The 27,837-nt window shown below is 54.3% G+C and overlaps 1 protein-coding gene and 2 long non-coding RNA genes across 3 annotated transcripts; 1 reads left to right on the plus strand and 2 right to left on the minus strand.

The window, feature by feature from the left end:
* Positions 1-2,009: 2,009 nt before the first annotated feature.
* Positions 2,010-3,396, minus strand: LOC113621986 (uncharacterized). The gene is made up of 2 exons (XR_003433371.1): positions 3,324-3,396; positions 2,010-2,767 (listed from the first exon to the last, which is right to left on the minus strand). It is a non-coding gene; the product is annotated as an uncharacterized LOC113621986 (long non-coding RNA).
* A 458-nt stretch (positions 3,397-3,854) lies between these two features.
* Positions 3,855-27,832, minus strand: ZDHHC18 (zDHHC palmitoyltransferase 18; the record flags this gene model as incomplete). Its single annotated transcript, XM_027108284.1, has 8 exons — positions 3,855-5,882; positions 6,798-6,910; positions 8,415-8,517; positions 9,038-9,086; positions 9,217-9,354; positions 10,810-10,959; positions 23,245-23,405; positions 27,594-27,832. Coding segments are annotated over 8 exons (1,071 nt in total), but the record flags the coding sequence as incomplete, so codon positions are not given.
* On the plus strand, positions 13,080-13,816 carry LOC113621985 (uncharacterized). The gene is made up of 2 exons (XR_003433370.1): positions 13,080-13,333; positions 13,490-13,816. It is a non-coding gene; the product is annotated as an uncharacterized LOC113621985 (long non-coding RNA).
* Positions 27,833-27,837: the final 5 nt, after the last annotated feature.

Genomic DNA, 27,837 nt, shown 5'->3' on the forward strand with positions numbered 1-27,837 from the left:
AGTATAAAACGGGGCTTGTTGTGAGGAAAGCACTTAGTAGAGTGGATGGAACTATTAACATTGTGTGAAAAAAAATCCACATAATAATGTTTATTATTATAAACATACACACTCAAAGCACTAATATGGAGCTGGTTTCTATGAAATAAGGAAGGACCTCAAACCAGGCCTCAGCCGAAGGCCAGACCCTGCCCAGCTGCAAAGACGAATGAATGGTCAGATGCACTCGCTCAGCACTGCCTCCTCGCTCTCCAGCCCAGACATTCCTCTGGCCTGCGCAGGCGCTGGGCCCTCAAGGCCCTTCCTTCGCATTAGTCATCCAGCTCAGGCTTTCCCAAGTCCTGGGGGAAAGCAGGAGATCCCAGAACACTAGAAACCTGGAGGGCAGGGCCTGATAGGCCTAGGAATTTTGGAGATGCTTCTGTCGCAAGGGAGGAAGCATGCTCTTCCTACCACTCAAGCCAGGAGACCTGATGGTTCACACCACAAGCTCTATGCCCTCAGCACAGTGATGAGCAGGCCAGGCTACCTAACACCTCCTGCCCGCTCTGGCCTGTCGGTCCTGACTCAGTTCCTGTCTCAGGCACCTCCCTTTGCCTCCAGGCCTCCCTTTCCCAAGTCCAGGAGCCCAGGCAGGCAGGAGGCAGCAGGCCCTGGCAGGGCACGGAGTTCCACTGTCAGCCACCTGAGTCAGCAGGACAGAAGCAGGGGCTGCAGCCCAAAGGGGCTTTCCTCATCCTGCCTGCTACCTCCCCACCCTCCCATATAGCATCCATCCTACCAGCAGGATCAAAGCCTCTGGTCTCACAGACAACCAATCCGTCTTAGCCAGTAATAACAGCCTTTGAAGGGTTGTGGCATAGAGAAGATAGCTACCTCCATTGAGAAAAAGGCTGGGGCTCTGATTGTAGCAGGAGGGATTCTGGTTAGATTTCAGAAAGAACTTCCTAGGAAATTTTTTCAGTCTTGGAATGATCAAATTAAACAGGTGACTGGAGAAACTGGCACCTTCTCCCTTGGTTAGCTGTGAACAAGGGTTCAGTTATTCAGCTAAGGGCTCACGGTACTAGTTGGTTGCCTTTGGGAGAGAGATTACTTTTAAGTGACTCAGCTGAGCCTTTTCTTCCTCAAGGTGCTGCTGTTTAGAGTACCCTACGTCTCCTAGGCCATTCCAGTCGAGGACACAGTGTGGAATTACTGGAAAGAGAATGGAATAAGGTCCGGGTGTGGAACTGCATCCATTATAAGGCTTTGAGCAGGTCCCTTCCTGCCTTTTGGCCTCAGTTTCCCCATCAGTACAAGGAGGCCAACACAGATCATCACTAAGCCCCCTGTTGGCTCTGAATGACATTCTCTAATTTTAGGGTTTCTCCCTGAGATCCCCTCCTCCCACAGCAGCCAAATTCATTCCTTGGGTGGTGCAGAAGGGTCAGAGGTTGGGGCAGAGATCAGGTTCAAATCCTGGATTTATCAGCTGGGAGACCCTGGGAAATTTCCGTGCCTTTCTTGAGCCTCTGTTCCCTCACCTGTAAAAAGGCTGTCATTGCCTTCTTCATAGGTTTAGGGAAGAGAATGGGCAAGCCCTTGCTAAATGACCACCGTAATTATTTTTTAGCTCTTAGAACACTGTGTGTGTATCTCGATGTGGGGCAGCAGCTGGGGAAAGGGAAGGTTCCATTGTTACCCTGGGCTGGGCTCAGTTCAGGGGTGTGACAGTCCCTGACTGGAGTTAAACCCTCTGTCCCAGCCTAGGCTGGGACCTTTCCGAGTTCAGAGGTCAGCTAAGGTCTCTGGAACTGAGACTAGGAGTTCAAGAGGGGCAGGGTGACGATGACACTAGCCACTCTGCCTGTGTCACTTCTGGCTCCGCTGTGCCTCTTTTTTAAATCCCCAGGACAGCACTGACCAGCTGACAAGGCTGGCGATGAGGGTGAGCCAGGTGTTCTGCAGGTCCATCACAGGCCCCAGCCCTGGACCCCAAAGCAGAGGTGGTACCAGACAGCCAACGGTATGGCAAGAAGAGGGAAATCTTTATTTTGGTTAAAAAAGGTACAGGACAGCAGACAAGCAGCACCCACCGCACGCCCATGGGCTCAGCAGACTTCCTAGGCCCGGCCTGGTTTCCTTTAGTTCCTCTGGAGAGCACGGGGTTGCCAGAGCCAGCTCAGTCCCTCAGTGCCTGGAGCAAAGGGTACAAGCATTCTCCTGGCGTCCTACCTGCTCCGGGGGCGGGGTGGCGCCGTGGGAACAGCGTCAGACCAGCTGTGCTTGGGACAGTCACCGAACTTGTTCAGCAGCATCAGTCAGCACCCCAGACGGCTCCTTGAAGAAACCTGCTTGGCACCCCAGACGGCTCCTTGAAGAAACCTGCTCGGCTCAACTAGAGCCGTGCCTGATTCTGGGGCTGGGCAGGCTCTAAGGCAAGATTCCTAGAGTCCTCACTCCTTACAGTTCCGGGGAAGGGGAAGGAGAGCGGAGGAGGGGAGGGCGAGTTTCAGCATAGTATTATGTCATCGTGCCGACAGCAGCTTTATGGCTTTCTACACTGGCCGCGTGGAGGGGGGCGGGGGCAGAGAGGCCAGCCCCTGCCTCCTATGGGGGGCCCTAGTGAGAACACGTGTGGGGCAGGCTTGGGGGCAGACCCTGTAGGCACAGACGGTGGCCCGGGTTAGGCAGGTGGAGGTGCCGGGTGCCTGGCTCCCCCCAGGCCGCTCCTGGAGAGGCAGAGAGCAGCGGTCTTCAGGAGGTCCTTAAGCCCCCGCACAAACTGGAGATCCAGGGCAGGAGGGCAAAGAGGGAGAAGAGAGAGGGTTAGCGAGACGGGAGGAGAGAGGAGGCCCACAGGGGTGCCACAGCACCTGCCTCTTTCCCACAGAAGGGCCAAGGCTCGGGCAGCAGGCAACAAAGCAGGAGAGAAAAAGGGCGGGTGAGAGAAAGCTCAGCAGGGACAGAAAGCCAGGACACAGTGTTAGTGATCAAGGGCCCCTGCACACCAGGACACCACCCGAAGGGGCCCCAGCACCTCGGAGCAGGTGCGCATCCTCTCCCGGACCTCGCTCTTCACCTCCTGCTCCAGCTGGGGAGCTGCTCTGTGCAAAGCCACTTCCTCAGTCCAGAGTAGGGCTGGGCTTCTAGACCTGCCCCAACACCCCGGCCCTTCTGCTTAGGGGGGAGTACTGGGGGCCCCACCACGGCCAGCACACACACCACACCACACACCAGACAGATGAACGGGCTCCGTGGGGATGGCGAGGCATGCGATGAGGATGAGACAGTGTGTGAGGGAGCAGGCGGTGCTGGCTGACAGGGAGATACAGTCTTACCAGCTAACCCTCTGCAAAGAGGCCTGTTAGCTCCCCTCAGGCTGTGCAGGAGATGGCAAAATCCTGACAGGTGTCCTGGGGGAGATACCAGAGGTGGGCCAGCGTTACGAGCTGTCTGGCCAGGCCCTGCTGCCCAGGCGGGGGCGGGGGCCAGGGAGGCTCTGGCTCTCAAACTGGAATCCACTGCCTTATAAACATTTTCTTAGCTGAGCAGTCCCTGGGGGTCAGCATGGAAAGACAGCAAGGAGGAAGAACTCAGGGGTCTCCAAGCCCCCAAGGCAGGGGAAGGTAGAGGCGACAAAGAAGAGACAGGATGGCCTTTTCTTACACGCCTGCGGGGGCCTAGCTGCAGCCCCCTCTGCTCAGCCTCCAGCAGACAGACTCCAGCCAGGGGAGAATGTTAGCCAGGTCACTGGGCTGCCTGCCTTCTTTCTGTCTCCCCAGGAAAGACCAAGTTTGGCTGGAAGAACAGAGAGCTGCCAGTTGGGGCCTCAGCAAAGAAAGAGCAAACAAAAACCGAACCAAAGCAAATCAATTCTTAAAAACAAAAATTTTATTACAAGCAGGAACAAAGAATACTGGCTTAAATAAAAGGCAGGTAGGAGTCCCCTCCTCTAGCCAGCTTCCTCCCCACCCCCACTGCCACGGCAGCATGGCCCAGGGTCCTGAGGCTGGGGCGAAGCTGCTTCTCCCAGAGGGAACCCCTTGCAGCTGCCACCTCTCAGCTGCCTGTGACCCACTAGCCTCTGCAGCAAGGAAGGACAAGATGCGAGGACTTCCTATGTCACTTTCCAAGGGCTTCAGCCCACTTAAAGGGCCAAGGAAGGAGACAGAGGGACAATTTCCTATCTATTTTGACAAGAAACTAAAACTCCCAGGAGAGGAGGGACATCCTCTAAGTTTCTGACCCAGATTTAGGCCAACCTTCACTCATCTCTCGGCCCACCCTGTTCCTTCCTTTTCTCTGGAGGGAGGCCTCCAGTTGGCCGACTCCCCATACTCTAGCCCCTGGCACTGGGTCCCATACTCAGACCTTGGAGGAAGGAGTGTGGCATGCAGGCTGGCAGCCACTCCCCACAGCCATTACCCCATCCACCTGACCAGGCCCCAGCCTGTCTGGGCAGGTCCCAGCTGGAAGCCTGACCTGGGGGCTGGGCGCTGAGTCCCAGCCACTGTTTGTCTGAAGTCCTTGGAGGAGGGGAAGATAGGAAGATGAGGCTGAACTGCCGCAGGAGCCCAGGGGTCTCCTGTGACCAATGCACACACTCCCTGTGCCCATGGTTCAGGCTGCTCCCGCTGTTGCCACCACCAGCTGACACCCAAGGGGGACAGTGGCGAGTGAGGCAGCCCAGGGGGTGTGGGGAAGTGGGAGCCAACCACATTCATACACGGGCACGCGAGCGCACACACACATCCACACACACACTCACTCACTCATGGCCAGAAGGTCTCTTGTAATAAACTTATTAAAACCAAGTTGCCTTCTGATAACCCTTAACCTGGCACTACACAGATAGCAATGTGGCTGACTTCATTTTTCTTCTTCCATTTAAAAAAGGCTATGTAGAAAAGAGGTCTATAAAATTGTGCAAAATACCCAGCATTAATAATAAACCCATTTCAAGTATTGCCAGCATGAGTATAAGCTGCCCATCCCCAGACCTGACTTGGGAGGAAGGTGAGGGGCCAGGCTGGGCCCCTGGAGAACCGTCCGTGGGCAGAGAGAGGGCCAGGCCCCCGCTTCCTAGTGTGCTGCCCAGGAATCATGCAGGAGCTGAGGTCTCGGGTGCCTGGCTCCGGTTTGGCTTCCTCTGACACAGGCTACCCCTGCCACCCCCAGCTCTGCCCTCTCTACCAGGAGCCCCAGCTCTAGTCTACTGGCCAACTCCATACAAAAACAAAAATGGAAGAAAGAACAATGGCTATCACAAAAAGAATGAAGGAGACCACAGACCAAAGCAGACCACAGAAGCATCCTCTCCGACAGCCTGCTGTCCAGAGCCGATTGCTCCTCGGTCCTGCTTCACCCCTTGGACCCCGGCCCAGCAGGGCCCAGCAGCTCTCCCACCTCGGAGGCATCACACTCAGTCCGCACCCTCACTCGCACGGGCACGGCTTAGAGGCACGGCAGAGGCTTGGCGTGGTCCCCTGGGCGGCCTCAGGAGCCCTGGTCTCTCTCTCCTGTCACTCCTGCCACTGATCAGCTGGGGGAATTTGGCACCCAAGACCATGGGAACCTGGTTTAGGGAGCAGAGGGTACAGCCATGGCACAGTGTGGGGAAGGCCACGCAGGGTGGGAAATAAATACGAAAAGACTTAAAAAGTCTTTGGCGGCTCTGCTTCCCTTCGGGTGAAATGGGGAGGGTCCTGGCAGGTGTGGAGGGCGGCAGGTGAGTGCGGAGGGGCATACAGGCCAGCAGGTGGCAAGTACTGAGCCCGGCTCAGGGGTGGCCTCCTACCATGCTGGCATCAGGCTTGGCTCTGCAGGCTGGCTCGTCGCTTCTGATGGGCGAGGGCAACACGGTGTCAGACTGCACAAATCCCCTCCGGTCAATCAGGCTTTCAAAATACAAGGTGGGGGGGACACATGAGGCCCTGCCTGACACCAGAGCTCCAGGCCGGGGGCTGGATGGCAGGGTCCTTCTCCCAGCCGAGGAAAGACCCAGCCCTAGAAAGGCTGAGGAAAGGGGAGCTGCGCTCCAGTTGGCGGCTCAAGACCCTTCCCTTCCGGAAGGGCCCTCTCTGTACTCTGGACACTTGGCTTTTGGCCACAGATTTTATCCACTATTAATTCAAACTGTCCAGCGTTCTGTCGGGCTCCCAGGCTGCAGGTAAGGGGAAGAGCAAGGATGAAAGGGCATTGGGAGATGGTGCAATTCCTACTGTCCTTTCCCTGGGGGCAGGATCGGAGAGAAGCATATTGGATATTGAGCAGGAGAAGGTGGGGATGGTGTTGGGAAGTCTTACCAGCCTCCCTCCCCCGCCCCCACAGTGCCCAATTTAACTCCGGAGCTGGACATCTAGCGCCCCCTGGTGTCAAGACAGAGGGGGCGCTTCCCAGCAGGGCTGAGCCACCAGGGCTCTCCTCTGCCAGGAGGAAGATGGAGGCCCCACCCAGTCCAGCCTTCAGCACCAGAAAGGCAGCCTCACTCTAGCATGGACAATACATTAATTGTGGTTATCCCTGGGGAGTAGGATTACATGTCATATACAACACTCTTGTTAGTATTTTGTACTTCATTTTTTCTACAATGATCGCACGGGATTACAAGTTAAAACTCTCTACAGAATTCCTTTATGTGACAAGTGTCCTGAGTGCACCCAGCAGGGGACGGTGGACAGAGGGCATCTGTGGTGTGGGGAGAGGTCTGCTGATTCCAGAACCTCTTTCAGAGGAACAGACTCACAGGGCCACCCCCCACTGGCCTGGCCAGGCCAGGCCCTATGACCTTTCCCCTGTGCCCCCTGGCTTACCTGGGAGGTAGGGGGCCGCAGAGCACAGCACAGCAGTTAGTGATAACACTTTTATGGCTGTAGGGATTGACAGAGGCCTCACCGCTCCTCTTGTTGGACCACGAGCCTTTGATCTGCAAGCAGGAAGGAGCTCTGGGTCAGGTACCTCCCTTCATTTCACTTGTTCTAGAGGCTGGGGAAGATCAGCAAATTCTGAAACCAATTCTGGCTAGTCTATTGCAGGGAACATGCCCTTAACCCAGGCCATTCAGTGAGGATGTGGGGGACTGCTGGATGTTGGGGGGCACCCAGAAGAGGAGGCGCTAACCAAGACAGAAGACAGAGCAGAGCCAAAGAGAAGCCTCCAAAGGAGACTTTGTGGGTGCATCCTTCCTTCTCTGTCCAGCCACCCAAGAGGGAGGACAGTGCAAGGGCACAGGGCTCAGGCTGACCTGGCCGTGAACTCTGGCTCTGCCACAGACTTGCTGCATGACCCTGGACTGATCACCACTTCTGAGTCTCAGTCCTCATTTGAAAAATAGGGAACTCTCTGGTAACACTGTTAGATGAAATCTTGCCCATCTCTAGCTCTGTGAAGCTGGCTATCAAAGGCCTTAAGGAGATTAGCAGTAAAGGATACTGGCTTGAGTTTAACCTAGAGTTTTCCAAACTTATTTGGCCATGACATCCCTTTTTGCTTAACCCCTAGTATGATCCTGCAGAAACAGCCCCCAGGAAATCACCTTGGGAGAAGCTGGCTGACATCATTTCTGCTCTGTACCAATCACCCAGCATGTGATACCCTATTGGGCATGTTAAGTTTCGTTTCCCCGAAAGACAGGCTGAGGTCAAGAAATGTATTTTCTGTTGGTCAATGGGCCTCTGAGCAGTATCAGATGGTGGCCCTGGAACAGATGCTCTCATTTCTTTTTTGTTGTTTGGAAGGATGGTGGGGCAGGGGGGTGGGCGGTCAGGTCTGGCCCAGGGCTGGGCACACAGTGGGTGCTCAGACAATGCTTGTTGGTAGAGATCTACAAGGCAGCAGGTCAGGAGGTAGATGGAGCTTCACATTTCTGTCCTGGCCGGCCCCCTCAACAAGGATGCCTCAGAGAGCCCCAGGACATCCTGAGAACAGGCACATCGCTGCTGTCTACAAGGGCAGTGCGGTGGGCACAGCGAGCTTGTGAGTGCAACCCTGGCTCTGTCCCTTTCCAGCTGGGCGACCTGGGGCAAGTCACTCAGCCATCATATGAAGAAAAAGCATCCTCGTTCCTTCTGCTTCAGAGCTGGCAAAAGGACCCAAAGAGATGACAGAAACTGAAAGAACTCTGGAAATGGTAATGAGCTGGCCAACTGGAATGACGGTTATGGTGTGAGCGTTGCTCCAGCGGGGCTGGGGAGAAAGCAACCTCGGGACCCCGGGAGCCAGCACCGAGGGGGCCTCGGAAGCCTGCACAGGGTCTCCCGGGGCCCAGCCCTGAACACTGGAAGGAGACGTCAGGTCACCTCACGTCTCCACCCGCATTTCCCTGGCAGTCTGAAAGGCAGGGCTGCACTGCGGCTGCTCCAGGCTCCCTCAGCCCTGCCTCCATCCTGAGATCGGGCCCAGGGATGAGGTGTTGCTCCAGCCTTACTCACGTCTTCATTAGTTGTCAAGTTGGAGGCGACGAGGTAAGTGTGAAACCCTGAGAGGCCCAGGATGGACCAGATGGAGAAGAAGCAGATCACCAACTCCAGCACGGTGAGCAGCGCAGTCAAGGAGGTACACGGACACTGGGGCCGGGAGCCTCCCTGTGCCTGGAAGCTGGCCTCGCCAGCCTCTCTCACCCATCTTCCCGTGGAGCCACTTCCCCAGAAAGGATCTAACTTTGTAAGCTTTCCGTGATCTCAGATCACCTCCTGGGCCCCAAGCAGGGTGTGGGAGCACCCCAAGGGCAGGACGAGCCCAGGGTGATGGATGGTAGAGGGAACTGAGGATTCCAGACACCAGAACTGCGGACACGGCATGGTCCAGGGAGCTTGGTGTCTTAAGGAAGGACAGGGACTATGGCCCTGAGAGCTCTCGGCCATCCCAGCTCCACAACAGCCCATTCAGAATCGGCTCCAGCCTGGGGCTGAACAGAAGCAGCTAGTAGACTGGATTCTAGAGCGTGAACATCAGCTCTGGTCCATTCCCCTGTTTACGGGATGAGGTGCGGGGACCCGCCCCAGTGAAGGGGCCTCGGGTCCCACCAGGGCTCCCCCTTGCCAACAAAGGATATCTCGCTGGTGTCTCCTTCAGAGTGGAGAGGAAGTTGCTTCCCTGAGAGCCTGGGGAGGAAGAGACAGGAGAGGGCACGGCTCAAGGGAGAGTGACCACAGTCCCTTGACCTGGCCAAGCTTGCTGGCCCGGGCCGCCCGCTTGCCCCTGCCCGCACTCCCACCATCATCCCCAACTCACGCAGCGTCAGGTGGGTGACCACGCAGGCGAAGATGAAGGCCGTCAGGAATGAGAGGGAAAGAATGAACGCATAGAAGAAGCGGTAGTTCCGTTTCCCCACACAGTTGCCCACCCAGGGGCAGTGATGGTCAAACCGTTCTGGAAGGGCCAGGGAGATGGGTTAGGGCCACCCTGGCCCACAGCCGGCAGGGGTGTTAGAGGCCCCTCACAGCTCCACCCCTTCGCTCTCTCCACACGTGACGCTCGGTTCCTCGACACTCCCGGCCTCTGGTCCTTCACCTGCCAGTTCCCGTAATTCTTCCTTCTTGTCTCAGCTGCAAGGCCACTTCCTTGAGAAAGTCTCCCCCAACCCCAGACAAGGTGAGGCCCCTGTTATCTGCCTTGTTGCCACGGCATTTATCCTTTGCTGCACTTTGCCCACGTGTGTTTATATATTTATTTACAATTGGTGGGCTGGCCTGTAACCCCTATTCGATTGTGAGCCCCATGAGAGGGCCTGAGCTGCATCCCAGGGTCTGGCAGTCAGTATCTGGTACAAAGAAGAGCCACAAAAAGTACCTGTCACCTGGCCTACGATCCCAGCCCCATGCCAACAACCAATGACCCCTGTCCCTTGCTCTAGAATAGAGGACCAATGAGGGGCTGGGCCGCGACGTAACTTGTGGAGAACCGGCATCGGAGGCCTAGTCAGAGGGCTGAGCTCACACCAGTACTATGTCCCTGGGGGTGGGGTCACACCCAGACCAGTGAGGAAAGTCCCCTGTGGGAATGTGGGTCACAAGCCTGTCGCAGGCCTCACACCCAGGCCAGGGCCCTTCACGGTGTGGGCGGGGTGGGACAGATTCTCGGGGATGAATGACGCCCACTGAGTCACCCACTTCACTTCCTGCTGTCTGGGTGTTCCCCACTGTTCTCTCGCTCAGGGAGTACTGAGCTAGCGTGATAAGCTCTCCGCCCTGGGGACCGGGCACAGTCAACGAGGCTCAGCTCGCCTGGGTCCTCTGCATAGCCTTTCCCTTACAACACCCTCCCAGGGGCGCACCCTGGGTCCCCATCAGAGCTGCCAGACCTCTGGAGAGCAGGGAAAGGGGACAAAACAGCCTCTGGCTCCCCAGCAACCACTGCAGTTGTGGGTCAGGAGCTTAGCTTCCAAGCCTGGCTATGTCCTCTCCACCCCACCAGCTTAAACTCCTCTGTTCCCGGATTCTTGTCCCTCTAAATTCTGGGAATCAGGTCAAAGTCTTTCGGTATAGCTGGCCCTGGGCCACATATCTAGAATGTCATTGCTCTAGTCTCTGGCTCCTTGGAACCTGGACCTACTGAGGACCAGGCCAAGGCCTGGAAGAAGGGTTCAGGGCATCTCTGTGTCTGCCCCACACTTCAGAGCTGGGGGAAGGAATCCACTAATCCTGCGCTGAAGGCAAGGTACCACTGGTCACATTCGGAGCCCCCGCTCCACAGCCCCTCCTCAGTCACAGCAAATCTAGGTGAACCAGACTTCCTGCCCAGCCCTGGATACTTCAGACACCCCCCGGCCCCCATGAGCGACTCCCCTGTCTGCAAGGCTCCATCCCTCTCAGGGCTCCCACTTACCCACACAGTTGTCGCAGACACTGCAGTGTGAGGTCCGGGGCGGCCGAAACATCTTGCAGGTGAAGCAGTACTTCAGCTTCACCACCTGCCCATTGATCATCACCTCCCGGGTCCGAGGGGGTGGCCGGTACGTGGAACTGCCTGTGTTGTCTGAGACGGGGACGAGAGACAGATGGGGGATGGCCAAGCCCAGAGCCGGGAGCCGCAGCACGGGGGGAAGCCAGTGCTGCCTGGCCGGGACAAGAGAAGCTTTAGGGAAGCTGTTTCTGGGGAACAAACGTTAGGGCAAAATCCCTAAGTGGGGGACAAATCTCAAGAGCTGCTGCCACCTACCGAAACTTGCTATGCGCCAAGCGCCGCGCTGAAGCTTCACACACCTGCTCGCGTGCCACTCTAAGGAGGGCTATCAGAAAGGGAGACCAGGGAAGCCCTCGCGAGGTTTATCTGCATCTAAACAAGCCTGGATCTAAGTTCTGGTTTCCAGGAGGTTCAGGAGACAGAGGGACAGAGGACACAGTGAGACTAAAGCTATGAAGAAACAATCAGATCCAGAATGTGGGACATCTACAAGACCACTGGCCTGCTCTCTAACAGAAGTCAATGTCATACTGTACATCAACTATAGTTCAATTAAAAAAAATTTTTTTAAGTTGATGTCACTTACAAAAGGAGAAGGGAGATGGTTCTAAATTAAAAGAGATTTAAGAGATATAAACCAATACAATGCTTGGTCCTAGACTGGATCCTGTTTCCAAAAACAAAACACAGCAACAAAAGAGATTTGGAGGGTGATGGGGGACAAATGACTATAGATTAGAAATTTGGGAACTATTAATTTTCCTAGATGTGATAATGGAATTGTCATTATGAGGAGGCTATTCTTAAATCTTGGAGATACATATTGAAGTATTGATGGGTTAGGTGTCTATGATGTATATAATTTATTATGAAATGGCTTAATAAGAATTATGTGTGTGGGTGTGTGGGTGTGTGTGTGACACAAATAACTAATCTAGACAGTGAATGTATAGGAATTTGTTGTATTAATTCTTCCAACTTTTCTGAATGTTAGAAATTTTTCATAATAAAAATTTTAAGAGAAAAAAGAAATACAGAGATATATGATATTCATGGATTGGCAGAGACTCAATATTAAAAAAGGATTTATTCTCCCTAAATTAATCTGTAGATTCAACATAATCCCAGTCAGGATTTTTTTGGTGTGTGGAAATTGACAAACTCATTCTAAAATTCACATGGCAATCAAAGGGCCAGGAATAGCCAAGGCACTCTTGAAGAACAAAGCTAAAGGACTTATACCACAGGACATCAACACTTATGATAAAGCCTTAGCACGTAAGACATCCTGGTTTGGGTACAAGGGTAGAAACGCTGACCAATGGAACAGAACAGAGACTCCAGATATGAACATGTACATGTTCGTGTGGTTCACGACAAAGGTAACATTGCGGTGCCAAGAGGGAAGATGGGGGCTTCCCTGGTGGTGCAGTGGTTGAGAATCCGCCTGCCAATGCAGGGGACACGGGTTTGAGCCCTGGTCCAGGAAGATCCCACATGCCGCGGAGCAACTAAGCCCGTGCGCCACAACTACTGAGCCTGCACTCTAGAGCCCGCGAGCCACAACTACTGAAGCCCACGTGCCACAACTACTGAAGCCCGCGTGCCTAGAGCCCGCGCTCCGCAACAAGAGAAGACACCGCAATGAGAAGCCCATGCACCGCAATGAAGAGTAGCCCCCACTCGCCACAACTAGAGAAAAGCCCGCACGCAGCAACAAAGACCCAATGCAGCCATAAATAAATAAATAAATAAATAAATTTACTTAAAAAAAAAAAGGAAGGAAGATGGTCTCCTCCCAGTAAACAGTGCGGGGTCCACTGGATACACAAATGGCGGGGGGGAAACATATCTGCGCCCCTGCCTCCCACTAAATACAAATTCAATTCCAGATGGACTGCAGCTCGCAATACGAACGTTCTGGATTAAAAAAAAGAAAAAGAAAAATAGAGCAACCTCATGACTCTGGAGTAGACAAAGATTTCTTCAACAAGACACAAAGGGACTACTCATAAAAGAGCAATATGATAAACAGCATTTTATCAAAATTAAGAACTTCTGTTCATCTAAAGAGATCATCAAGAGAATGAAAAGATGACCTTCAGAGTTGTATTTGCAGTACGTTTATCTGACAAAGGACAAAGGATGCGTATCCAGAATATGTAAAGAATTCCTATGAGTCAGTAAGAAAAAGTCAGACAACTGAATTCGAACATGGACAAAAGATTCAAAGAGGCATTTCATAAAAGAAGGTGGTCAAATGGCTAACAGACACATGAAAAAGTGCTCGTACTTGTTAAGTCATCGGGGAAATGGAAATTAAAACCACAATATATTACCAGCACATATGCACCAGAATGGCTAAAATTGAAAAAAAGAAACAAAAAACCACACACACACACACACACACATCTCTCAAGTGTTGGCAGAAATGTAAAGCAGCTAGGTCACTGCGTGCCACTGTATGCTGAGCACATGGCGTATATTCTCCTCTTCAGTCCTGATAACACCCCAGGAGGTAAAGTGATCGTCATCATCTCCAGGTTACAGTTAAGGAGCCTTTTCAGTGAGGCTAGTGACTCGTTCAAGGCCACACAGCTAGAAATCTCATATGACCACTCTGGACAACTGTTTTGCACTAACTACCAAAGCTCAGCACACGCAACCCAGCAATCCCACTCGTAGGTGTTTTCCCAGCAGAAATGCGCATGAACTGACGTGCACCAAAGACAAGTACAAGACTGTTCCAAAAACAATTCTCAAAATAGCCAAAATCTGGAACTACCCAAACACCCATCAATAGTAGAATGGATTAAAAAAAAAAGAAATTGCAGTATATCATACAATGGCATTCTATACAGCAATGAGAATGAATGATCCTTAATTACACACGGCAATATGAATGAATCTCACAAACGTTGTGTAAAGTGAAAAATACCCATAGACGTAAGAGAACAAAATGTTCACAAACAGATAAAAGTAATCTATGGTGTTAAAAGTCAGGATCGTGGTTATCCTTGGGGGCGGGGGCTGACAGAGACCGGAAAGGGGCACAAGGGGGGCTCCTGGGACACCACTGTTTCTTGATCTGGGTGCTAATTACGTGTGTGTTCCAACCGTGAACCCTCAACAAACAGAACACTTACGAGTTGTACACTTTTAGCAAGCCTGTTATACTTCAGTAAAAATCTGAGAAAAAGGAAAAAGAAAGTAACTTGTCCGACGTCACAAGGTGGGTAGGCTGGCAGAGCAGGAAGCTGAACTTAGATCTGCCATATGCAAAACCCACAATTCTACCCACAGAGCCTCTTGGTCCCCCAGGCCACGGAAGACCAGCGTTCCCCAGAACAGTGGCTTCTCCTCAGACAGAATCCCGAGAGTCACACAGGGCTGCCTGGGATCCCCAGCCCTCGGCTATGTTCCCAGACATCATTTCCACTGGATTGAGTCCCAGATAACATCTCCAGTTTGGCCACTTGCCCCCGACGATTACTTACTGAGTGCCTAGCGTGTGCCAGGCACTATTCTAGGCACTTGGCATGCATCAGTGAAGCGGATTCTGTCTCACGTTCCTAGCTCCCAGAGACTTTTGCTAGGCTGTTTCACCACCACTTCGACGGCAGCACGTTTAAAATGGAACGAAGCATCTAAGCATCTCTTCCTTAGCAATGGCAGCACGGTCAAGGCAGGGGGTTTGAGGCCAATGGACAGACTCTGAAACCTGGTTTTGCCACTGACTGTGTGCGAGGTTGCAGTCCAATGAACTTTTCTGAGCCTCAGTTTTCTCATCTGTAAGATGTGTATAACAGGTAGAATGGGACACGAGTCCTAGCTCCACCTTTTACCAGCTGGGTTTCTCTTGATGATGCCATTTGCTAGATGTGTGACAAGGCAAATCATTTAACCTCTCTGTGCCTGTTTCCTCGATCACCGAAGTGGGGATAAGAAGAGTACTCACCTCATAAAGAGGCTGCGAGGGTTAAATGAGTTAATACGTGTGAAGTGGCACAAAGCAAGTGCTTAGGAAGTATGCACTGTTACTGCCAGCTCACAGAACTACTGAGAGGAAGAAGGGAAAGGGAACAGGTCACTGCGTGCCACTGTATGCTGGCATGTGGCGTAGAGTCTCCTCTTCAGTCCTGATAACACCCCAGGAGGTAAAGTGATCGTCATCATCTCCAGGTTACAGTTAAGGAGCCTTTTCAGTGAGGCTAGTGACTTGTTCAAGGCCACACAGTGGCAGAATCAGGACGTGAACCCAAGCTCCCAAGGCTTGGGCTTGAGGTCTTCTTGTAAATTTTGAAGTGTCATGAGTGTTATTTTTCCCTGTCTAGTTCCTTATTTCTGCGGATGGCACAACCCAAGGGCCGAAAGGAACCTCAAAGAGCATATAACACAGCCCCGGGCACACAGCAGATAGCTGACAAATGTCCCTTCACTGACTGCCTCTGTTCTAACTCCTTCAGTTTACAAATGAGAAAAGAGGGCCAGAGAGGTCAGGGGATTTGTCCGAGGTCACGCAGCCAGTAAGTGGCAGAGGCAGGGGAACCCAGTTTGAAGGCTCCTCGCAGACCCTTCCTTCTCCCTCATCCATGCCTGGCCAGTTGCTAGGTCTGGTCAGGTTTTTCCTTCATCACCTGTCACTCTCTCCACTCCCAACACCCTAACCCAGGCCAGGCCCGTATCACCAGACAGCTTCCCCAGAAGACTACCTGCTCCCAGACCCTCTGCCTTTCCACCCGCCTTGTACACACTGTCACATTCCTCTAAATAACCCCTCGTGAGTCACTTCCCAGCTCAGAAACCCTTCACTGGCCTCCCCTAAAAAACAGGATAAAGGCAAACTTCTTGTCCTGATGTTAGGACCCTCCACAGTTGGGCTCAACCTCCATTCCCAGCCTTTCTCCCACTGCTCTGCCCCAGCTTCCTGCCCCTGTTCCTGAGCCCAGCCTCCCTTTTCTCTGCACACCAGGACTCACCGGGCCTTGTCAGCAGCCTCCCTGACCACAGGAGCCTCGGGGCTGTCGGACCTCACACACAGCACAGAACACACTCTCTGCTCCATGCCGAGCTGGGACAGGACTGCTGTGTGTGTACACTGTCTCTCCAACTGGACCCTACACTGCTTGAGGGCAAGGACAGTGGGATAAACAGGCAGTCCTGGGCCTATCAACTACGAGGCAGCAGGCAAAGAGGAGAGATACAGCCAGGCCTGGAGTTCGAATACTGACTCTTGAGACTTCCCTGGTGGCGCTGTGGTTAAGAATCCGCCTGCCAATGAAGGGGACATGGGTTCGAGCCCTGGTCCAGGAAGATCCCACACGCCGCGGAGCAACTAAGCCCATGCGCCACAACTACTGAGGCTGCACTCTAGAGTCTGTGAGCTACAACTACTGAGCCCACAAGCCACAACTACTGAAGTCCGCGTGCCTACAGCCCGTGCTCCGCAACAACAGAAGCCACTGCAATGAGAAGCCTGCACACTGCAACGAAGAGTAGCCCCTGCTCGCTGCAACTAGAGAAAGCCCATGCACAGCAAGGAAGACCCAACGCAGCCAAAAATAAATAAATGATTTTTTTTTAAAAGTGGAACTTAATTGAACAAGAAAAAAAGAAAAGAAATAGTACACGTAAGGGAACTAACACTTGGTGAGTACTTACTAGTAGCTGTTTTCATGAGGGGCAGCAAGGCACAGGCTCTGGAGTCTGAAACACTGGGTTCGAATCCTGGTTTTGCTACCCACTTGCTAATTCAGGAAGTCTCTTCACCTCTCTGAGCCTCAGTTTCCTCATCCATAAAATGGAGACAAGACCATCTCACTCTCACAGAGCTGTGGTGAGGGCTGAGTGAGAGGCTGCAAGGCACAGTGCTGGGTTCACAGGAGCCTTAGTCCTGACAAACGGCTCAGGCTGTGACACCCCAGTGTGCAGAACTCCCCAGCTCTTCCCAAAGCTGTTGATGCTACTCCAAACCCAACCCCTAATCCTGCCCCTCGGGCCCTAGGTCCCAGTGCCTGCCCCTGCCCACTGTGGTCTCCCGGCTTGGATACAGGCTTTGGAGCCAGACAGACACTTGGGTGTGAATCTTGGCCCAGTCACTTACTAGCTGTGTGATGTGTGTCAAGTCGGATAACTTCTCTGTGCCCTCATCTGCTAAGCAAATAAAATGGGACATAATCAAATCTACCTCCTAGTGCTGTTAGGAGGGTCAGGCAAGACTTCATCAAGTGGGTTTAGCAAAGTGCCTAGTACCTGGCAAGAGCTTAATAAATATTAGCCATTATTATTATTGTTGTCTCTACGAAACACTATATTCCAACAACTGATCTGTAGAAGAGACTTGAGAACACAACCCATCTGTGAGCAAAGGACAGCCACAGACCCTCTTCCGGACTAAGAGAAAAGTTACTGGAACCCTCACTGGAGTCCCAGAGGCCCTCCCAGGGCAGAGGGGTGCCCATGCCTCTCCCCCATGGCAGGGAGAGAACTCCTACCAGTATGTTCTGGCCCCTGGCAGCCAGGCCTCCTCCTCTCTAGAACCCTGAGAAAGAGGAAGTGAGGCTCTGCACACCCAGCTTCCTCGGGCTGCCAGGAGCTGGAGGTAAAGAAGAGGAAAAAGGACCCAGTGCAAGGGTGCCAGCCAGACTCAGCAACGTCACCAACTGCAGGGCCCTGGAGGAGATGGGTCAAAGCAGGCTGTGCAGGGATGCTGCTTCAGGGCTGAGCCCCGCACGGGGTAGGGGAAGACAAGCAGGTGTCCCACTGCTTTTTCTCAGGCCAGACAGTGCTGACCAATAACTACCCTGGTCTCGGCCTCAGAACCCTCCTCAACCCGCTCCTCCCAGCAGCCATTACCAGTGGTAGCTTGTTAGTGCCCAGAGCAAGACCACTTGCCATTCCTGACCACAAGTCTCAAGCCTCTTAAGTTTCAGTAGAGCAAAACCATTTTCAAAGTGCACTGACATTCCCCATCTCACTCGGACAAAAAACGCCCTGGGCTGGGCAACGACGGGACATGTGCCCGCGTTTTACAGACTTCACTCCAACAGTACAAGGTGGGGTTGAAATTAGAACCCTTGTCCTCCAGGGCATTCATTTGTCCATTCTTTCAGACACTAGCAACTATGACGTCAAGATATTGTACAAGGCCCAGGGTGGCGGGTGAGGGAAGTAGTGGGTAAGTACACAGAAATGAGTCGAGTGCGGTTGCTTGGTTACTCAGTTCAGAAAATACTCGTTGAAGAAACGAATGAAGGAGTGGTAATAAGAGATGCTCTCCCTGCCCTCCAGAGCTCTTTCTGGTTCAGGCTCTTCCCCGAGAAGTAAAAAGCACCTCCAGGTGGGAAACTAGAGCCCCAGGGACGTGGTAACAGGGGGGAAGCTCCTTCTCGCTGAATGGCTGGGAGAAGGAAATGAATCTCCCACGCCTTCCTCTTGACCAGGGGACCTGCTTTGGGTATCTTCACCCCAACTCCAGCCCCGAAGAGGCGCAGCCAGGCCCCGAACGGCTGGGACTGTGACTGAAACCCAGGGCTGGCGGGGAGGCCCCTGCGGCTGGCCATGAGCTAGCGAGGAGGCGTTAGTGAGGGGAGGCCGGGGACCTCTACCTGCCCTTCTGTTGTTCCCACCTGTGGAGGAATCAGCTGCAGGGCTGCAGTTGCCCAGCTTCCAGGCTTGAGGTCAGCCTCAGTGGCCAGGCTGTGAATACCGGGTCACTGTGACCCCCACCAGACCATTTCTGTTCATTCGGGAGGTTTATGGAGCCCCTGCCGCACACAGGCTTCCTGGCAGGCCTGGGGGTACAGGAAGAGCTCGGCCTGGGGGCAGAGTGAGCAGGAGAGGTGGATAATTACAGAGTCAGCACAGGAGGCACGGTGAGTCAAGTGTGGTGACTCTGGGGCCAGTGTGATCTCATTGAGAAACTCGGCCTGGCCACTTGTTAGCTTGTGATTTTGAGGAAGTTGGTCCACCTCTCTGAGCCTCAGTTTCTTCACTGGGTAATAACAGCGTCAACCCTGTAAGACGATGACGCCAATGAGAGATGTAAAGGTGTAACCCACAGCTGGCCAATGAATGGCGTTACCGGTGTCTGTATTCAACCCACCTTGAGAAGACAGAGTGGAATATGTCGGGAGCGGGCAAGAGGCAGCATTCAAGAAAGCAATGAGATGAAGCAGCGCTGCAGCTGGGTGGGAGAGACTGAGACCTTGGGCTCATGGGGGCCGGGGGGGGGCATGGCAGCAGAGGGGGCCCCGTGGGTCAAGGCATCCACATGCAGTGTGGCTGGGGCACCGGGGAGTGGAGTGAGACGACGAGGGAAGGGTGGGCACCGGGGAGTGGAGTGAGACGAGGAGAGAAAGGTGGGCCGGAGCCTCCTTCATCCTGCAGGCGAGTGCGCCTCCGAGGATGAGCTTTCAGGAGGGTGGGAAATGGGTTGTTTCCTGGCCGTGACACTAAGCAGCCCTGAATCACATGATGAGAAAGTCACTCCCTTTTCAATTCTCTTTCGAGTCTCGACTCCATCCAGGGGAAAGTGTCAACTTTTAACATCGAATACCTGTGACCCTCACAGGCCTCAAGGTGACTGCTTTCCACAGGCGATGTAACCACCAAGAATTCTGTAACATTGTCATGCTTTTGTTCTTATGATTATCTTCTATTTAGAGCAAGTGGCTTCTGCTAACAGGGCTGATATAAATTTTCCTTGTAAAAATCGTTTAAAAGCAAGCCATGTAAAGGAAAATACTAAAGAAAGGAGGGTACAAGGGGAGACGCAGAAGCGCAAAAATCACCGAGGTTGTACTCCAATGGCCGATCCTCAGGAAACGCTGCTGAGGGTAGTAGGGTGTCACCCAAATCCTGAGCCAGGGAGGGCCAGGTCACATCTGGACCTTGGAGAGACAACTATGACCGAAGGGAGAGAGGACAGGGCCTGGTCAGCAGAGTCCCGAGCCAATCCAGGCGGAAAATGAGGTGTGTCTGCCCGGGGCAGTGGGCTTCAGAAGGAGCAGAGGGGAGACATTCTGGGGGCAGACAGGACGCAGTTTGTGACCTGCTGTGTGGTGACGGAGGGAGAGGCGGCTTCTGTGTCTGTCGTGTGAGCTGTAACCGTGGCTAGGTGAGTGTCTGTCACTCAGATTCAGGTGTTCCTATGACTTCCCATCAGACCAGGAGCTTCTTGGGGGCAATGTTGCCGCCTCCTCCTACCTCTTTTCCAACTGCCCAGAGCCCACGGGGGAGTCTAGCTGCACGGCTCACCAGCTGACAAGTCAGGAGCTCAGGCCAGGGTGGCCAACCAGCCCTTCTGCCTGCAACTCTGGGGTTCCCCAAGATATGAGGCTTTCAGTGCTAAAACAGGGACAGTTCTGGGCAAACTGTGAAGCGCTGGCCACCCCAGCTGGGACGGTGCTCGCACGGTGGGAGCCCTAGAACCAGATCCCATGGGGCTGGAGCTGCTGGCCTGTGGGGCCAAAATGAGAAGGTCACACTGTCTGCACGGGCCCGGGCCCCCGTAACCAGCACACGTTTATATGGACAGCACCACCCACCTCAGAGCCGGCCCCCGACCTTCTCGAAAACGCTCGCTGACTTTACTCCTTTTTAAGAAGGTATGCTTCACCCTGATTAGAAGCCTCCAGTTCAAGTTTAGATTCAAAGACCCCAAAGATGCCATTTTCCAGGCTTGGGAACTGTTCTCAAAGGGGTGTTTCTGACCCTGACACTCAGGGCCCTCAAGACTGCCTCTACGCATCCTCCAGGTTCTCTGAAGCACTCCTGTGTCCTGCCAACATGGCCTGCTCAGCGCCCACGCCTGCCCCCCTCCTTCCCACTCTGTCCTCCCCTCTTCCTGTTCCATTTGCATGGGGGGCTCCCTTCACACACCTTCCTGTGCTTGAACTCCACCCAAACTTTATGGTTTGGCTCCGGGCACCTCTCCAGGAAGCCTCCACATGACCTCCAGGCAGAAGACACCCTGGTTTCTTCAATCCTCTTCCCAAGCCTCCTCTAACCTGTGGCGGCCAGTCAGGCCTTCCACCTTGGACTGGGCTAAGCTGGAAACCACCAGAGGGAGGGTTCACATCAGATTCATATCCCCTCCCCTCCAACCTCCCTGCCTCCTCTCCCTGCAGTCAGGAGTCGGCATACAGAATTAACACATAAACGAGGAAACCTATAAAGCCTGGTTAGGAGAAATTCCAACTGTCTCTCCACCAGTCACCAGGGGACAGCAAGGAGCGCCTCTGTAGAGGCCGGTCCATTCAGCCAACATCGCTGAGCCCTCCACGTGGCGGACAAGGTGAACAAGACACTTACCACCCAGGAAAGTCCGCTGGGTTTGCCTGACAATTCTGTAATGACCACCATGCAGCCCAGGGTCATGGTGGAAGGACAAGGTGCTCTGGGAAGGTGTCACGAAGGTGTAGCCCACCTGGGGTCACAGAGGCTTCCCAGTCAATGGAACTGAGACCCCAGAAAAAAGAGCGTGTGGCCACGGAAGACTGGGATGTCTCCCTGCCGCCATCTCAGAAGAGAAAGCATACAGCTTGGGGGTCAAGGCTCTGTCTCTGCACCCCCGATCCCGGCCATGGGATCCCCTCCCTCAGTTTCTGCATCAGCACAGCCGGGCTGTTGCGAGGATCTGTGGGGATAATGGCCGGGGAGCACCCAGCACAGTCAAGCTCTCCCCAAACACAGGGGATTACTGTTGTCAGTATGACCCAAACAGCTCACAGGAGGCCAGAGGACTCCAGGCAGCCACACCTCTGAGCCTGGGCTGAGCTGGACAGTAATCCTGCCTCACGATTAGCCCCGACCTGGAGAGAGGAGAAACAGGGCTGCCCCGAGCCTCCCCTGCTGCCAGCGGCCGGCCGCTGGGTCAGACCGCAGGAAACTGAAGCAGCAGAGACCAGGAGGCTGGGTGGCGAGTGGCCCAGGGGTGTGAGGGGGAAGGAAGCTGGATGCAGGCAGAGGAGGACGACAACTGAGGGCGTGGCTGAAGACAGGCCAGGGCAGAGGAGAGAGACAAAGAACAGACAAGCGTGGGAGAACATCCTCTCCCCTCCCGCCCGCCCTCCTGAGCTGCTCCAGACCATCGGTGGAATGACTTCCAGGACGGAGGCAGCAGGGCTCTGCCACTCACAGGCTGCCAGGGCTCTTCAGAGGCAGCTGGGTATTTATTTAAGTCTGTTTGAAAGCCACCCTGTTAGGGGAAGGAGCCAACCACAGACCGGAAACCCCTGAGGTGTGCGAATCCCCACGTCACTTCTCAGCAGGAAGGAGCTGAGGTGGAGCAAGCTGAGATTAAGGCCGTGGCCATGGCGCCCAGCCACCCAGGACACCCGCTCAGCACTCAGGGAGGCACCAAGGGCCACCTGGGTGCTGGGAACACAGGTCCCTCCTGGCCACGCTGCCCTTCCTGCCGCTTCTCAAACACACCAGTCCGGTCGCCACTCCCGGCTTTTGCTTTTACTACGTCCAGAACGCACATTACTGGCTCATCTCGAGTGCCACCTCCTCCAAAGGGCTCCCCCTGACCGACGCATCTGGACCAGCCCACTCCCCACACCACCGTGCTCTCCCCCAGACACCCACGCAGCTCAACTCCTCATCTCTGCAGGTCTTTGTGTCTTTGCTCGGATGTCACCTCCTTCACAAGGCCTTCCCCACCCCCGTTTTCCCCCTATTTAAAATTGTACACCCTCCCCCAGCTCTCACCCTCCTTCCCCCAGCTTCCCTCTTCTCTGTGTCACAGACTAGATATTTAATTGTTAACTGTCTTTCCCCTCCCACCGGAATGTCAGCTCCAAGAAGACAGGGATTATCGTCAGATTTGTTCACTGCTGTATCTAGAAAAGTGCCTGGCACATAGTAGGGGCTCAATAAATGTTTGATGAGTGAATGAATAAGTGTGTTTAAGAGCAGGGACTCTGATCAGAGTGCCCGGGGTCTCATCCGCGCTCTTCCACTGACTGTGTGACCTTCGACCATTTACTTAACCTCTCTGAGACTCAATTGAATTAATCAGTAAAAGGAGAATAACAACAGTACCTGTCTCACAGGATTACTGGGGGATTAAATATGATCATGCATATAAAGAGGCGAACACAGTGCCTGGGCTCCAGTGAGCACCCAGTACCGTGTGGCTCTCAACACCGGCCCTCACGTGGTAGTGTTTCTCGCTTATTTGCTCATGTGCTTATCCTCTGCTTCCTCCACTCTAGCATCGGCTCCAGCTTGCCCTGCTCACCACGGTACCCCCAGTGCCTAGCACAGTGTGGGAAGAGAAAATCAGGCCTCCTCTCAAATCAAGAAATGCGGAGCTGGGAGACACAGCCACAGCTGGAGTAGGAGCCTCACCGATCTGTTTCTCCAGGGCCGCTGCCTCACAGACGGTGGCCCGGGGCAGGATTCCGGGGTCGGTGAAACTTGTCTGTAGCAGGCAGCTCATGACGAAGAAAAACAGGATGGCAGCAATGATGGGGATGGCGAGGGTCAGCTGGCGGGCCAAGAAGGGACAGCTAGAAAAAGAGAGGGAGAGAGAGATAAGCAGACACTCCAAGGGCTGCCTGGGGCTCAGGGCTACGGCACCAGGCAGGCGCTGTCATCCCATCAAACACCACCACGGTCCTGAACAGAGGCAGATGTATGGTCCCTGGATGAGTGCAGCCCCACACCCGTCCGTGCCTAGAGCAGACATCACTAATTGATCCTTGTACTTTCTCCCTGAGCCCCTGGCAGATGTGATCAACAGATCCCAGCACTCAACCCCTGCACTTGGCTGCAGCCTCAGATTCCTTCTAAACACAGAGCTTCAGGCAGCCACTACCAATGAACTGGATTGTCACTTGAGATGAATCATCCAGGACAGTGTGCACTCATTTATTCGGTCTCTCCACAAATATTTACTGAGGTTTTCTCTGTGTTAAAGGCAATGACTTCAACAAGCAGCAGGGATAAGGGCAGTGAATAAGACAAGAGGCCCCCTGCTCCCTCAATGAGGCTTATGGCCCAGTGAGGAAAACAGACATGTAAACAGAGAACTGCCACACAGGGCTTGGCATGTTATAATGGGGAAGGGGAAAGTAGTAGAACAGTTAGGAACGACTGGATGAAGGAGAGACTTCCTAAGCGAGAACCTGAATGAGTAGGGTCAGCCAGGTAAAGGGTGTAGGGGGAAGAGCATGGTCCAGCCACTGCCACTGTCACCCAAGGGCTGGCATCCGGAGTCAGTTCTATCAGGCCCCCTGACCCTAGTGGGCTCCAACAGCCTGTGCGCGGGTCTGACGTTGAGGCCCGCCCATACTATTAACCACCATCCTATGTGGCCTTCCCTCCCAGAGCCAGAGTGGCACCTGATGGGGTGAGGAACTGCTATTTGGGGATGACTGACCGCTGGGAGGTCTGAATCAGCCAACGTCCCAGGAGCTGGCACAGTCGCAGGAGCAAACCCGTGGGCATCTACATGCTGTTTCTGGAGCCTCCATTGTTGGAGGCTCTGGCCTCCAGAGAGGCCCTTCCCTTGAGGAGCAGAGACTGCCAAAACCAAGGGCTCCACGTTCTGCTCCAAACATCTCAGTGGTCCCCAGGTCTGAGCCTCAAACAGTGCTGCGCCCTCTGTGTCACCCACATGACAATTCAACCAGTTCATGTACAACCAGACTTCTTGGGAGATGGAGAAGATTTGCAGAGCCCTCAGGAACACCAAGTCCTGGCCCCTGGTTTTACAGACGGGACTCCAAAGCCCACAGCCAGATCCAAGGTCATCCAGCCAGGCGATGGCAGGATTGGGGTCTCCAAGCCCCCAGCAAATGCTCTGTCCATTTCATTCAACAAATAAACGTATTTGCTATATTGTATTGCAATGTATTTACTGTATTGAGTGCCTACTACATACCAGGCCCTGTTCTAGGCACTGTGAATACAACAGTGAGAATAAACACCTGTTCTCATGGAGAGAGACAGGCAAGAAGCTAACCAGAAGCATAAGTGTAGTATGTCAGATAGTGGCGAGTGTTTTGGAGAATAAGTCAGGGCAGAGGGGACAGGAGGGAGGGGGCCAGTTTCCTGTATTACAGGCATGGTCAGGGAAGGACAGGAGAAAGTGAGGGAGTGGGCCAGGAAGCTATCTAAAGGAAGGATATTCCAAACCATGCAAAGGCCCTGAGGTCGGAGTATGCAAGGAAGCCAATGTGCCTGGGAGGGAATGCACAGGGGACAGTGGGAGGAGATGGGGACAGAGAGGAAGCCACCACGAGGGCTCTGGCTCTTACCCAGAGAGGCAGGGAATATTCAGATCTGACTTGGAAGTAAAGGGGGCACTCTGGCTGCTGTGTGGGGATGGGAAGCAGGGCAGAAGCTGGGAGGCCTGTGCAAGAAAGCACCAAATCACACATTAGAGAAAATCATTCACAGCAAGAAAGGCCCTAGAGCCACGTTTACCTCTCCCCAGAGCCTTGGGAGAGTGTGAGCACCTCTCGCCCTCCAGGCCCTCGCCAACAGCGTTCCCATACGCCAGGTCCCTCCTGAGGTTCCACCCCAGTCCAGGCCCAGGCGAGCTCTCAGCCCAAACCCAAACCCTCCTGCCAACACCACCAGCCCAAGTGAGGAGAAGCAGCAACAAAGACGAGATGATTCACAAGCTCTTCCTGGAACCCAGAAGTCCTCGCTTCCTCCCTCTCTGGGGACAAATCTGTCACCAGTGAAGACATCCCCTCAGCCCAGAGGTTCTGAATTGACCAAATCCCACACTGCAGGGTCACAGGGGCCGGCCCTGCCAAGCACCACTTCCTCCTGCCTCAGCTGCATCCCTGGCTGGGAGGATCTGGTGGAGCCTGAGGGATGCTGGAAAAGGAACTTCCAAAACACCCACGTGGGCCGGCCCAGCGGGGTGGATCTGAAACTCAGCCAAGGGCCATGCTGGATCTGGGGGTTCCCCAGAGTTTCTGCTTGTTAATTATTCTGGAACTTTTTATCCACCCTGAGTCAGAAAGGAAAGGGTGAAAGGGAGAAGCTAATTGGTAGGAAGCCCTCACCTTGCTTCAAGGGGAAACCCAAGGTTGCAGATACATGATCTGGCAGCTGGAAGGGGTACCTGGGGGCCAGCGTCTTGGTGGAAGCCTTATCAAGGCCCTTGGGAAGGACTTTTTGGTGATGACAAGTAACAGCAGCAGCCAGCTTTAAACGCTTATCACCAGCTAAAAGCTTATGTGCATGGATTCCTGCCACCCTCGTGACAACCTGGGGAGGGGGCACTAGTATACACCGCATTTTATAGATGAGGAAACTGGGGTTCTGAGTAGTGAAGTGGTTGCCCCGAAGTCACACACTTGGTGCGTGGTGGAGCTGAGACGTGAACCAGCTCTGCTGGCTGCAGAGATGGAGTTCTGAACCACCTGTAAAATTGAGTAAGACCACAAAGGTTGGGTAGAACCAGGAGGAAAAGGTGGGGCTCATGCAGCATGGGTAGGGGTGCGTTTGTGTGTATGTGTGAGTGTGTGTGAAAGGAATCAGGAAGCAGGTGGCTCAAGCTAGAGATCAATGGTAGAGTGGAAAACTTCTGATACAAATATGTGACCCTGGTAAAGTGACAGGCATCCCTTCCTCCATCCATGAAATGGTGACCGCTGTGTGGGCCAATCCTGAGTCACTGGGGATACGAAGAGGTCAAAAAGCCATGGGGGCAAATATGACCTGTCACACGAAAATCCTCTCGACTCTTGAAAAATAACAAGGCACTGCAACTGTCCCTGCCGTGGAACAGGCCAGAAGGTACTCTGGAGTGTTGGGAAGGGAAAGAAAGCCAGGAGGTCAGGAGGTGGGGGGCAGGGGCCTGGGACATGTCTGGGGGGACCAGAGGAGGAGGAGGGAAGGACAGGAAGCTCTGGAGAAACTAAGGAAGGTGCTGGAGAGAAAAGGGGAGGTCTGAGAGGCCCAAAGATATTTGAAGGCCTAGGGTAAGAATGACTGAAGGGAAAGCAAGGGGGGAGGGTCTGAGAGTAGAGAGATGACTAGGGGACCCTAGAGGGGCCCTGGAGGGAACAGGGAAGATGGCCGGGAAATCTGAGGTGGTATATAGCCAAAGGACAAGGAAGAAATTCAGAAGTTGTCTGGAAAGGATATAAAGAAAAGATGCCTCAAGGAGTCAGAAAGAAGCTGGGAACAAGAGATGGTCCAGGGGATAGGTGAGGAGAGGGGAATCTATCTAAGGAGCTGGGGAGGCCTGGGGCAGATTCTGAGAGGGCAGAGAGGATAGGGGTCTTGGAGGGACATGGGAGGGCAGTGATCCTGGCAGAGGTTGGCAAAGGCAGGGTGCCAGGGAAGGATGGGGGTGCTAGGGAGGGGCCAGAGGGGATGGGATGGCTGGCAGGGATGGAGGGGACCAGCTTAGATGGTGATCCCAATTGTCACGGAAGAATGGCGAGTCTGGGAGGGGATCAGAAAGGACAGGTGGGAGATAAGCAAGGAGACTGGAGAGGCCTGAGGGCAGATTCTGAAAGGCGCCAAGGAGAAGCTGGGAAGGGAGGGTGCTTGGCAGGTGCTGGGAAAGGTGGAGGGCCCAGGAGGTGGGAGAGGACGGGGTGCCCAGCAGGGGACCAGAGGGGCTGGAGTGTCCATCAAGGGCTGGGGAAGGTGGGGTGAGCGGCAGGCGGCAAAGGGGATCGGAGGGTATGGGGCGCCTCAGGGGGCGGGGACGCCGCCGAACTCACTCGAAGACGAAGAAGAGGACGGTGGTGGTGAGGATGAGCAGCAGCGTGAGGGCGAAGACGCCGCCGTGGCCGGATAGCATAAGGCGGCCGCCGCAGTAGAAGCGGTTGCGGCCCGGGAACACCTCCCACTTGCGCCGCGGGCGGCGGCCGATGCTCTCGCTGCCGCTGCCGCTGCTGCTCCAGCGCGGCGCGGCGGCGGGCGGCGGGGGCCCGGGGCCCGGGCCGGGGGGCGCGGCGGGGCCGG

This window comes from Aethalodelphis obliquidens, unplaced genomic scaffold, assembly GCF_003676395.1.
Source record: "Aethalodelphis obliquidens isolate GAN/ISIS:26980383/991018 unplaced genomic scaffold, ASM367639v1 scaffold9, whole genome shotgun sequence".
NCBI lineage: Eukaryota > Metazoa > Chordata > Mammalia > Artiodactyla > Delphinidae > Aethalodelphis > Aethalodelphis obliquidens.